This window comes from Crassostrea angulata, chromosome 3 (assembly GCF_025612915.1).
Source record: "Crassostrea angulata isolate pt1a10 chromosome 3, ASM2561291v2, whole genome shotgun sequence".
Classification (NCBI taxonomy): domain Eukaryota; kingdom Metazoa; phylum Mollusca; class Bivalvia; order Ostreida; family Ostreidae; genus Magallana; species Magallana angulata.
Window position 1 is genome coordinate 39,831,904 of NC_069113.1, and position 14,173 is coordinate 39,846,076.

General features: G+C 35.0%; 1 protein-coding gene across 10 annotated transcripts in view; it reads right to left on the bottom strand.

Moving 5' to 3' along the window:
* Positions 1-14,173, bottom strand: part of LOC128178119 (thyroid receptor-interacting protein 11-like) — a 33,696-nt gene that overhangs the window by 11,347 nt on the left and 8,176 nt on the right. For 6 of the 10 annotated variants that reach the window (XM_052845129.1, XM_052845130.1, XM_052845128.1 and 3 more), the window contains exons 3-9: positions 11,408-11,518; positions 11,040-11,163; positions 6,512-6,648; positions 1,836-1,898; positions 1,273-1,432; positions 930-1,055; positions 568-671 (exon numbers count right to left, since the gene is read on the bottom strand). In XM_052845129.1, the coding sequence (XP_052701089.1) occupies positions 568-671; positions 930-1,055; positions 1,273-1,432; positions 1,836-1,898; positions 6,512-6,648; positions 11,040-11,163; positions 11,408-11,518 (825 nt within the window). Of the gene's footprint in view, positions 1-567; positions 672-929; positions 1,056-1,272; positions 1,433-1,835; positions 1,899-4,445; positions 4,654-4,984; positions 5,114-5,135; positions 5,368-6,511; positions 6,649-11,039; positions 11,164-11,407; positions 11,519-14,173 lie in introns of those variants that run through there. The other 4 variants (XM_052845131.1, XM_052845138.1, XM_052845137.1 and 1 more) reach the window with 4 other exon arrangements.

Here is a 14,173-nt window from a genome sequence, read left to right on the forward strand (position 1 = left end):
TAGCTTCAGTTTAGAAACCAGACACCAAATGGAGAGAATTTTAGAAATGTTTGTTTTCCATCATAATTTCAAAAGTGCATGATAAGATGGTCCAAAAAAATAAAATAAAAGCGGCAATTGGAGAGAAAAGGATTCATGCTGCAGATGTTAATACAGAGAAAAGGGGCCATGTCTAGAAGCTGTTATACAAGAAGCTCTAGATGTTGTTCTTTATACAGAGAGGGAGGGGCAATATGAGCTCTAACATCCAGACAATAATATTACACACACAAATCTACAATCTCAAAATATCTCTGATGCAAGTGAATGTTACATACAAAAATTGAAAAACACACCAATTTTTAACTATGTGCATACCTATAATTTTTTACATAAAACTTTAAATACATTTTAAAAAAACTATACATGCAAGGACTCAACCACAGACAAACTGGATGCAAGACAGAGAATGGAGAGAATGCTGTTAATGCAGCAACATGCATTTACAAGCTAACTTTTTTCTTATGTGCAATAAATCTCTTGCAAAAGAAAGCCCTAAATTGGACCTAAAAGCCTAAAAAGATGTACATGGTTTGCATCCAGTTGGTCCAGTAGCTGGTACTTGGCATTGTGGAGCTGAGAAGAGACCTTTTCATTTTCCAGTCTTAGTGTAGACAGCTCTTTGTCTCTTTCTGAAATAAAATAAATAATGAGAAATTAATAAATATTTTTACTGAAATTGAAAAGTCATTACCAGCATATATTAATTTGCTTAAAACTTGTAAGAAACACACCCCAATTACTAGTCACTTTTACAGACGTAAATTTAATTGCTTAAGAGTAGATGAATTATTTCTAGGATACAGATTTATAACATCACCAATTTTTGTACAGAAAATAAGTTTTAGTTTATATGAAGAAGCAGCAGTTGTTGAACAACTGAGCTGTACCTTGTAACTGCTGTTGACATTGCTGCAACAGAGAATCTGTTTTGGATTTCTGGGCAATTAATGCATCATGGTCCTTCTGCAACTCTTCCAGTTTGGCTTCCAATTCTGCTAAGTTACCATCTTGCCCTGTAAAAATGTACACAAGTATAAAATCTCAGTCTTCAATGGTAAACATTAAAGTTTAAATGTATAAATACACGTAATGAACAATTCATTTTGTAAAATGGAAATTTTTCTGCCGATTTATGTTAAGTTACATGTACAAAACAAATGGAGGTTTAGATATTCTAAAAGCAAGATTTCATACACTGGGGTCAATATATGGAACACTGATGAAACCTACCCGCACTCTGTTCCAGCTCCCGAACTTTGTCTTTGTATTGCGCAACTTCCGCCTTGAATTTCTTGTGCATGGCAGTGATTTTCTGGGACTGCATGTCCTGGAGAAGAATGGTTTCCTGTTGATGGTGTTCCTTCTCATGGCGTAGTTGCTCCTTAAGCTCCTAAAAAACAAAATTAATTTTTTATCAGTGTATAAACCAACCTGCGTGGCCTTGGGTCAATAGAAACATGGTTCAATTCTGCATTTTTTAGAGAGCGAAATTATCTAATATGTCCGCATGCATAAATGCACATGGTACAAGGGTGTAACATTTCTCAATGAAACCATTTGATTTTTATCTGTGAAGTATGCTAAAAATGTAATGAAGTTCATTGAAATCAAAGAGAGGTGTTTACACCTCTTCACTGACAATGGACTCTTCTTCTCTCAGTAACAAGGTCCTCGCTACATGGATTTCCCTTTAACTGTATTTGTAAAGATTAAGATAAGGCAGCATGGGATTTCGTAATTTTTTGCACAGGTAGAGGGAGGGGGGGGGGGGGTGATAAAATGCTATCTCTTACCTGGATGGTATCCTGCAGGGCCACATGCTGGTTTTCAACTTCCGGTACTTTTCCCTCCTTGCTCTACAATTTAAACCAAAAGAAATTAAACTTCCTTGTCTTATTCTTCAATATCCTTTTCTATATAAGTCCATTCAAATCTCATGAATAGAAATATTTTCTCTCTTTCAGTCTAATTCACTTGCAACTATAAAAGCCCTTCCAATGGTTTCGATTATCTCCTGTTCCCCCCCCAAAAAATCAGCCCTCATAGACATTGCTGTCGACCATATTTAGCGGTGTCTGTGTCAATAGAGGTGAGATGAGGTCTTAAATGTCAGCCCCTCATTTACTGTGGGCCTATGAAAAGGTCTAGAACAATGTTTGCTTAAGAAAAACGTATGAATATCTCCAATGCGCAAGACATGTACACAAGCCTGTCAGATCGGCTTTTCAACAGAAAAGAAAAAAAACTTTGCCATCCAAATCAATTTACTCTCTTAAACCGCCCGTGTTTACACTTTGGCTCTCTTCAAATGCCTCTATTCAGGAGTAGATTTTTGTCAATGTTTTACAACAGGGGAGCTGTGGACAAATTTGGGAAACGTTTAACCAAAACAAATTGCTATTATCCCATTCTTGTAAATGTGTTTAAATTCGCACTGAAGGAATGCAGCCTGAGTGTTAGTTTATGGTCATTTAATGGGTTACTAGGTCTAGGAGTTTTATTGCCCAACAGCTTGTGGCATGTCGCAGTACTGGCCATGCTTCCTGTTCAAAAAATCTTCCGAATAATGGAGGGGGAAAAAAAAGCACAGAAATCATATTTCATGCATGGGACAAATGGGATGGTCTTTTCAAAATAGATTGAATTTCACGCCATCCTAAATCATACTTGAAAATGCATCCACATGTTATAAATCATTAGGCAGCTGTTGCCAAAGGAAAAGGGATTTGGTGAAAGGCCTATAACATACTCACAACCAAATCTGCATGGTCTTTGTCTACACAATGTGCCATTCAAATCAAACCAACCAAATCGAAATGTATTCACACAAAGGTACACATATTCAAGATTGTCACGTCAGCTTTTCAATTTTTTAACTTTAATATGAAAAGTGCAACTCCCCAAATATGCAGATATATTTTGCCTTTTTTTTTTCAAAAGAACATTTAAGTTAATCATAACCATGATTATGTAAAATCTGTTTATGCATTAAATTTTGTCACAGGTAAATCTGCATTTAATGAGGATAGGTTGCAGAAAAACAAAATTTGGGCTACGTTCATAAAAGGATTGTGAATTTTCATCGTATTTCAAAATATGTTGTATTTCATGTGAAAGTTGTCAACATATGTTAGGCCTCCATCAAATAAAACTAGACTGCAGGACCCTATCCCATCATAAATCGTACAAGTACCATATTTCTACCTGTTAAACTCCCCAACAAAGAGAGCATGCAAGTAACACAGGAAACCCAAGGACAAGTGTTCCAACAGAGGTGGATCAAAGCTTTTTTTTCTCAGGAAAAAAATTACAAGCTTGAAAATTGAGCAAATTTTACTTGCATTGACCCAAGATTTCGTTCGTTTAAGCTGTACGTAGTAATGATTTCTTTTATCTATAACCTGATCCCAACAGTGGTCGATCGCTGATATGCTACGTGACTCTTTAATATTCAATGATGAATTCTGTGTACTGTGTAAATTTGACTGTTATATGTCTTTCTACACAAAATTTACATCAGTATGGTAATTGATAGCCAGGAGCCTCCAGAAAGTGCTTAATATTTCCAAGTACCAACAGTCCATCAACAAAACTGGAATTCACATAAATCTTTAATGAAATTTCGACTTGGTAAACTTTTGATTATCTTTTCTATGGTGCAGTCAATGTCATGAATATTTAACTTGATACATGTATTTACCAAAAAAAGATATCAGAAGATCAGGGACCAAAAATATGGGATATAAATCATACGTGTAATTGTTCCAAAAGCGAATCCTTAATGTTTACTTCACTGTCACTTTTTTAAAGAATTTTTTTCTCAATGGTCAATAAAAAATATAATTTACAAACCTTCACTGAAGCATCATGAATAAATTACAGGCTATTAAGGGCTCTATTGCTTCTTCATGTCAGGCAAGAGCACAGTGACCTCTGATGACAATCAAGCTGAATGGCTTTCCCTCCCCCCTCCCTTGAACATGCTTTCTTTTTCTTTTTTTTGTCCAAATAAATGGCATATAACTGGTGGCAATTGAACATGCTCGAGTGCACAATTAATGAGGAAGGGAAAAAGCAGACAAACGAAAATGTGGAGAGTTCTCCAATGACAGCTTCAAAGTGTACTGCCCCAGGGAAAGGGGAAACAATTAAAAAACGATCCTTTTTAATAATCATGCGATCCGGCGTGACAATATTATAACAGATTTTACTTGTCTGCAATGAATGAAACTTCGTTCACACATTCCCTATTCCAACAAAAATGCATAGTAACAGGAATTTCAAATAAAAAACGTTATGAGTAAATAAAATTGGAGCCATAAAATATTAATCATTCTGGAAATAAAAAATTGCAGTGACAAGCCATAAAGAACTTGCTGACATGTATAATCTGAATGACTCACCTAACACAGGTAAAAATCTTATCTCTCAATTTCTGTGCACCATACAAAGCGTTTACCTAGCAATCCAAAAATGAGAAAAAACCCCGCCTAAATCATTGTGCAATTTACCCACGCTAACCTCTACTTGAGGTTATCGTTGATAAAAATGTCCTCTCCCGCCAATCTAACTGATGAGCGCCAAATACACTGTATGGAAGACATTTTTCTTAATTGTGGTATTCCAAAATTCTATATTTAAAAACATATAGTACAAATTCATTTCTTTGCGAAACCCATTCATGCGATTCATTGTTTGAATAAAAACCTGTGCAGTTTAAAATTCAATTATTAGTGTTGTATAGGAACTGCTTGTAACAGTGTTTGTACTTGGCGATACAATATTTCTATCGCTGGGCTTTATCTCTGTTAAGTGACATGTGCCTCTTTTGGTATTCTAAAATCTTATCAGGGCCAGGACAAGGTGCTTATCCATGGAAAAAGTTAAAATTCTAGTCAAACTTATCAATACCACCGCCATTTACTCGTAACAAAACTCTTACCTGGACTACAGGGTTGATCTACATGTAGAGCATTTCAACCACACAGCAAAGAACAAAAAAAAACACAAATCCAATTTGTGTCACACTTTTTAATTAACACATCCATTAATGTCCAACCCCACAGTAGAAGGTAATCACAAGCAGAGCTAACCTGGAGTGACCTCCGTCTGTTACACTTGATCTTCAATGTACATCTGTCATGTCAGCCCAAATTACAGAGCGACTATCATTTCAGACCAAAACCACAGACAAAAGGCAAAGCCAACAGAGAACACTGATGAGGAAGTTAAAACTTTACCAGGTAATCAAAGCAAAAGAAACCTGTGTGAATTAATTGAGCATAAGGTCTATGAATAGAAATGAGACTCTCTTTCATACATCAAAATGCTTAAACAGGAAAGAAATGCTGAGAAACCTTTTCTTTTTTAGGGAAATTTTTCAGAATTGAGACCAACCTGTTTTCTGCAATGGAGATGCCCGACAGTTTCATCTTCGATGTATCGGGTGGAAATTAGAGGATCACAAATCGAAAGCAACTTGATGCAAACTTCAAAATCACAGACGCAATTCCTAGCTTCTGGAAGACTCTTCAAGTCCTCTCTGACAGGAAGTAGCCAGACTTTGACCTTTGAACCTGGCACTATCTGGTGCCTGGTTGTACCAGTCTTCTCCCCAGCTCCGAGTGTGTCCTGCTGAACTGCAAGGGGCCAACAGATATAACTAGGAGGGCCTTCGATAAGACTTGCTTGCAAACTTGGGATTTGCTTTGGCAGAAGATTCCTGAGGTCCTTAGCTACAGGAAACTCTTATTGATAAACAGACGGCAACAGTTACTTTAGTGGCCGGCTTATCAGCAGTGGACTCCTTAGATACCAACATTGGTGACACATAGCGGAGATAAAAACCTATTCAAGGCAAGACCACCGAAAATCTTCGTTAACAATGCTTATCCATTAAGGCAGCTTTCCGTTTTTAATTTTAAAAATCAAAATTTATCTGCAACTGCAAATATCTTGCAATCATATTTGCGAGTTTTCCTGTATCGGCAAGTTATGATAGTCTAAACACTTACTACATACATAGTAGCATATAAACTAATCGCAAATCCTAGTGCGGCACTTGAATTAGTGTAATGTTCTAAAATCAGATTACCCACAATCCAGTGCAGAAAACAGAAGGTCTCTTATGACAAGGGTTGCTTCCTGTATTACCTTCTCAACCTCAATTGCTTAATCCGCTTGACCATATGCAAACTATTCTGCCCTTCATGTACTGTTATCAGCAATGCGTAATTTCAAATTTTAACAACACAACTCCTAGGACACGTCAGTTTTTCAACTATGATGATTTTTCTCTACAGCATTCACCCACTGCTACATTAGTATATCACCATACATTATGCAGGGCCACACACAGAAAAGCCGCTACAAATAAATTACTGACTTTCACTTTCTAGGTAGCCAGTATACTGTGTGAGGACCAAGAAAAGTTCAGGAGATAAAAAGAAGTCGACGAGTGTTGACTTACCCCATTGGTAGACCGCCAGTGTTTGTTTTCCGCCTTCAATCGCTTTACTTCAGACATCAAACGGTTGATCTCATGTTGCATGGATATATTGTCTCCGAAGTCCAAGCCATCACTGCTGAACTGACCATGCTCAAAGCCTACAAAAAATAATTAATAGCATCAAGTAAATGACGAATAAGACTTTTACTTATCTTTATATTACTACCATTCAAAAATTCACCTGAAAGAGAGTAAATAATTACACGTAAGACTACACCTGATATGCTATTGCACCAAATTAACACAGAAATAACATCAGCACTTGTAACCACTCATTTGTACTGAAATTCTCCTTTTTTAAGTATGAAAAATCTTATCCATTCCACAGGAGCATTACCTGTGAAATTCACACCTCATCACATCTGAAATTGATCCAATGATCCTCTCGCCAACACTTTCTGTACTTAACTAAACATTGTTAAATACTCAACAATCAAACTAAAATCATTAAAATCAAAATTAACCCCCCCCCCCCCCCTTTTCCCCCTTCCATTCCTTATACTCAACCTCTGTGCTAATTCCTTATAGGTGTTTATGATATGTTGAATTCAATACATGGGTATATGTAGTGGACTCGGTCGTAAAGGTGCAAACTATGGCCATTAGATGATGAGGCTGCTGGTAACAGGTTTCTCACCATGGCTAATACTTGCTCTGTGTGGGTGCATGATTAGCGCCTGTCCATACGGGCAAAAATATTTACCAAACAACAGAGCAAACAATATAATGACCAAATTACCCGGCTATTCTTGGAAAGAATATGCAAAATGGAGTGCATTGTGAGAAATGAATTTAGTGGGAGTTTCTCACTTCCATTACATGTGATGATTGCCTCCATAGTTTAGCTTGCATTTTACCTCCGAAATCATTCCCAGAAATACGTACCGGTATGTCTTAAAAGGCAGACATCACAAACATAAAGTCTGGAAGTTTGTGCAAATCATTTATTATGTCTAAGGGGATTTTCCCTCTCCAATTCAATCTTGCAAATATTTGCTCAAGGGCTTGGGGACTCAAAATCAGGATCATTCATTGGGAATCTGAAACCGATGAGAGGGCAAATAACATGGCCAAACTGCTATGGGCAAAAATTGTTTATCTTGCATCAACTACAACAAACATTTAAAAATGAATTCCAATTCAAAAGACTCTTTACACAATGTGATGTAATCTTCTGCACAATTCTCTATCTGAACTTCAAACATATTTTGTAATCTGTATTTAAAATATAGATAGGTCTTAAATCTGGGCAATTTACCCACAGTTTTTGTAACAGCAGATTTAAAATGAACTGTTTTGGTAATACAACTGTAGTGGAAGTCCAGTTCAAGTGCCAATATTAATGGCTGCAATAACATTGTCTAATATAATAATATTTAAGTGTTATATTTATTAAACAACTTACTACAGCATAAGAAAATGCTTTTCAAAGACCTTTCAATGTATTTTTGCAACAAATTTTAGATTAAGTTCGATACAATCTAATGCATATGAATATTTAAAACTGTAAAATTTCACTACAAATATTTAGATATCTGTCTAGTACATTTATATCACAGTTGCAATATTTTTGGTTAAAAAGTAATTTGAGAATGAAAATCAATGCTGAATTAATTTTTGAAGAGAAACGCAAGTATAATGAACTGCTTTCCCCTTCACAGTGGCCAACTTCCTTCCAATATGGCTGCCCAATTTAAAATGAGTCATATAGGGATACATGAGGATTATACATGTCACAGTGTTTGATAAATTGTTTAGTAAAACAGGAATTGTTGTTTGTTTAAACCCAGACATTATTCCTGCCTTAAACAAGTGCACAGCAACGGCCAGTTGATTTCATTGGATTCTCGTAATCACAAGTGTATAAAATGCATAATGCTATCTAACACGTTTACCGAAATTTTTAAATTTCGTAGAATATATTGGGGGAAACCAGACATTTTAATAATCAATGATTCTTCATATTAAACTTTTTAAAAGAAATATTGACTATTTTTCAAATAAAACACAAATAGAAAACTATTGATATATATGGAAATGCTGTTGTTGCAATGCAACTCAAACTTTCATGCATTTTATTGGCAAAGTTTCGGGTGCACAAGATTATACTCAAGGTAAATAGCGTCTGCAAAACATCCTTTGGCAGATACATGTGTGGTCATATCTCTTTATTATGTAATCATTTCACGAATCTAACTTCCTACGTACTTGAGAAATTAAAAGAACCTTTAGCAAATGATAGAGTTTTTCAGGCCAAATAGTGGAACAAACTCTTACACTGACTCAGTGATTAAGAGGGCTGGATGGTCATGGCTATTTTTAGACCATATTAATCTCCTTAAAAAAAGAGCTCTATATAAAAATATAGGAAATCTCTAAAACATTTAAGTTAAAATAAATGGATTTGTTCTTTAATTGCTAAATAATATTTTCAAGCTTAACAAATCATTTTCAAAAATTTAAGGTAGATGAAGATTAAGGTCTGATGGTTAATTTTGTTAACGATCCTGCCTCCTTAAATCAGCTTTCAAATGAAATACATGTACTCCAAAAACTGAGGGTGAAGAGAAAAAATAAACTAGCACTGGAATTATTTTAAAACCATGTGTTGGGTAATTCTCACACAAGTTAAAAGTTGGCTCATCTGGTGTTTATAAGAAAAATTAGCCAAAACAATAAGTCCTTATATCTTCAGTTATAACTACGGTAAGTTATCTTGCCTATAGTCTGTACTGAACACTAGTCAAAATATAAAGTAAAAGTATTTCAAATTTTTTTTCAATGAATGAATTTTACCAAAATAGTCTTTATAGTTAATATTCATAAAATAATACAATAATATATACTATATATACTATATAGTTTAACAGCAAAACTATTTCATTTTATTATGAGAACTTAACTAATACCAGTCTGAGAATTTAATTTGAGGCCAGAATGTACAATTTCTAGGAATAAAATTACGACTTGAACAGTAGCTAGTAATGTAAAGAGATTTATCGATTTTCTCTTCTTCACTTTTTTTCTGGACACCCTATCTGGGTGTGCCATCCAAAGACTCCCTAACAAGAGGCTGTCAAGATTACACAGATTATGTAATTTATGGGACAAAAATTTCTGTCTGGATATGATGTTGTCAGGGTAAAATACGAAGACCAAATCTGGTCCCACTGATCAGACCTGTCTACCGGTCTCTTTATTTATACCTCTCTCCCTGATCATGAGGCGGCATTCACGTGGGGACATTTCTTATCTTCATTTTACTTTGCAGTGCCGGGGGAGTTCAAATAGAAGGATTCGATAATATATTGCAATCCAGCAGTGGGATTTACACCTTGGAGTCTCTAAGGAGTGCACATTTCAAGTACCACAGGATTTTGTTTGATCTTGGGAATCCCTCTTTTCTAAGTCTTAGTGCGATGCACTGAAAATTCAATTGCTTTTCATATATCTAAATGCAACTTAGTTGTGCATTGTTTCGCATCTCGTGATCATAGATCAATCTAAATACTTGTTGCAACTTACATAAAACAACTCTTATTCAATTCTTATACTAAGATTTACGAGTGATTATGGATTACTTAATTTTCTACAAATATGGTTATTTTATGAAACAAAGAAGTAAAGTATAATTACATGTACCAGGAGGGGTGGGGGGGGGGCTAGAAAATTCAAATGGAACTCCTTTAATTCTGCACTCTAAAAATGTGTTTAGTCTATAGTAAACAGTTTATATACATTACAAAGACCACTTGTTACAGTGGTACTGATCATGGTACCAGTATATCCCTTGCTGCAACACATAACCATACAGGAGTAATACATGTATTAATAGAAAAGTATTATCCTAATTTGCGGCTATATTTCCCTTTCAGACTTTTTTTGTCAGCTAAAGACAGTAAGTCGGCTAACATATATAGATTTCCATGTTAAACAAGGCACTCGGGGTATTTAGATTTCCATATCAATTTCTTTCTGAATGAAGTGGCAATTCAGTATTCCTTTAAGCCCTCTTTGGTAAATACTGCTTGCCATTATTTCGTAAGGAGATATGGGGCGATTGCTTTTCACTATATTTAGATCGCATTACATGATTTGCCATCATTTCTGCGGCATCAATTGTTTTTAAATCCTTAGATTGTTGATATAACATACAGGTACTTGATTCAAGAGTATCATCCCCATTACATAATGGGTTTTGTGCAGCTTAGCTTCTATTATATATATTGTTACATGTATATTTTTATGATGTGGAGAATATCAATACACCACAATCTTACTTTATAAAAGACATGTACATGAATCAAAAATATCCTTGAAAAACTGTATTTAATTTTCTTTTTGCATTTGAAAACCAGAATAAACTTGTCAGGTGTTCTATTTTTAATGGAGTTTCCTCCTTTATACCTGGAACAAATGATGCAATGGTTCTTGGAAATGTTAAGAGTTTGGCAAAAGTTTCAATTTCTGATGACAGAGAAATACTTGCCTAGTGGATGGCCCTCTTTGGTGGAGGTAGGTGATCGGCCATCATGGCTGTCTTGATGGGCAAAGGCTGCTCTTTGCTGCTGCAAAAGTTCCTCATGGCTGTGCTTTAGCTCATTAATTTTTTTCTACAATACAAACGTACGAACAAACTAACTCAGGAGTTGCTTATAAAGGGGAAACAAATTCAGCACAAGAGATGAATGACTCAAACACAGGAGGCTCAGCCTAAAAATCGTAACAGTAATTTGTATGCAATTTTTAACATGCTTCTTATGATTTTGAACTGTAAATGAAATGCAAAGATATAAATATTTATGAATCTGCTGAATATTCATAATCATTTACGAATATTCATGAGGCACTAGTTACCTCACTCTCCTCCAGCATCTGACGGTACTGCCTGGAGATGGTGTTGATCTGAAGCTCTGCTGACTCGGCCTTCTCTTCCAGCTCATGGTTGAGTCTTTTAAGATGTTCATTCTGCAATAAAATAAATCCAACAGTAATTTACAGTCAAAGAGTCAAATCAACAAATTAGTTATCATGACTCGTCTTTGACCTTTCCTTTCACTGAAGTCAAAAACACCTCAGATTGCTTATTTTCAAAGAAGAAGACTTTTCTTCATTCTTTCATCCTTTGTAATACAAGATATTTTGTCTATCTCTTTCTATGATGTACCTATATCTATAAAAGATTGAAAATTTTTATACTTTTATGGGGTTTTTTCTTTGTATACAATTACTTATAAATTGCCAATTTAATGTAGAATAAACAAATTAAAAAAGATAAAGCTAAACAAATGAAATTTAAAAAATTGAAAATATTTTAAGCAACAGTCAAGTCTATCACAAGAACTGGTGGTTTCATTTTGTTCAGATAAATGTCAAAACACTGCAGCAACCAACGCCATGGCTGGTGATGTTGGTACTCTTGTTATTGTGTGAGTGACACTCCGCCTGACTCAGCATCCATGCCATCACCCAGCCTTAGTCTCACCTGTCAGGTAACCAGTCTCACCTGTCAGGGAGACCAAAAACTGAGGACATGGAGACAGCTGTGTCCAATATCTTGTTTTCTTCTCAGTATGAAGATAGTATTGTATACAGGGTTATTTTCGCCCCGTGATATTTTCGCACTTCTTCACTTGGAAATGCTTTAATCCTTCTAGAATTCACCCAGACAAAGTTGTATTTAAAGAGAAGAAGTTGAGACAGTGGAATTTGCCCAGTCTTAAATTTGCCCACTGACAACCAGGGCAAAAGGGCAGAATAATCAAAATGGGGGCGAATATTTCCCTGTATACAGTAGTATATAAATAGTGCCTGTTTGGGAGGGTTTTAATTTTGATTTCGAGGGGTGTCAATTTCAACCGTTATCCTCCCAAACAGGCACTATATATTTTATTATACTGAATGTCTTAATTTTATAGATGTTTTTACTGCTTTTATATAGGATTTCGAGGGGTGTCAATTTCAACCGTTATCCTCCCAAACAGGCACTATATATTTTATTATACTGAATGTCTTAATTTTATAGATGTTTTTACTGCTTTTATATAGAAATGACGTGAATTCCACGGTGAACCGTACGCGCATAATTTACGCGCATGTAACAATTCATTGTGTTACCCGTTGCTAAGTGTGTTGCTAATGCTGAGGGTAATAGAACGGATTATCAACTGCGTCTAAACCAATCAGATTTCAGTATTTAACATGAAAGTATAATAATACAAAATGGTATTCCAGGGAAGCATGGGCAGAGTGCTATGCTAGAATCCCCTCAGTTAGAGTACATGGCCTTAGGATTACAAGGAATTTAACACTTAATAAATTAAAATTTTAATCAATGATAATAAGTCATAAATGACTTAAATTTTGTAGTTATGAAATGAAAGGGTAACAATCTTTCTGGTTGTGTACAACTTCAGTATAAGTTCTGTTTCTTGACCCTATGGCCTGTATAACAGGAATTTTATTATAAATTCACTTTGTCATGTTGGTTGAAACATTTCTTAGAGTCCAAAAGATTTGTGACCATACTTCATGATAATACCATGAAATATTTAATGTGTATTGTAAAAGTTTTGAATAATTTCTTTCCTATCATGATACTGGGTAAGTCTATTACATCACTGTTTACTTAGTTTAGTTGATGCAGACAGTTTTTTTTTCATATTATGGAGTAACAGATGTTTATACAAAACTTTATTACTTTCACTCCCCACAAAAACCTCAGATGTAAACAGATAGATTCAATCATCAATCAGTATCATTGTTTTAGGTACTATACTCCAACTGCAAGAACAAAGGGAATTCATTGCACTAATTATATTAGCACAAATGACTGTAGAGTGGATATTCAGAAGCAGGTGATATGGTACAAGGAAATAATGCCATGATCATGAAAAATGAAAACTTTCAAGGAAAAAATTGAGATCCACCCTTCAAAACATGTAAGCATTCACAAAATTCAAAGGCAGTCCCATGTGCCAACTATGTCAACATTGCAAGAAGAAAGAGAGTTAAAACAGCTTTTTGTGCAAATAAAATGTTTGCATACGGAAACGAATAAGGACAAAGACACACAACTTATAAGGGGAAGTCTGGGAAATGAGGCAAAGGTGACGTCTGCTTTTCCATTGAGGCGGCCATGAACCATCTTCATAGGCAAAATGACAGTCCTCTGCCTTTAGTAAATACTTTCCTTTTAAAGAATATGCAATGCATTATGCACATTCCCTACAGGTTTAAACATTTAGTCATTTTCAATAACTTCTTCAGTAAATATGTCTGTTTTGCATGATATTCTTATGTGATGTTTGTACAAGGTTCGAAATTTTGCATATATTGGATCACATCAGCATAATTCATACAGATGAATTGAAAAAGAATGTGCAATTCTAAAATATTGCATAAATCTGAATTTTTGCAAAAACTCAAGGGAAAAATTGTCAGTCTATAATAGTAAAACTAATATTAACAAAAGAGGAATTATGGGCAATATAAATTGCCAACTTATAACAAACAATATCAATTTATCAACAACATTTAAAGAAAGGCAAGAAACCTTGCTATCTGATGATTCTGTTGATAATAAGGCATCCACAAATCATATTATAATGTATATACTACACT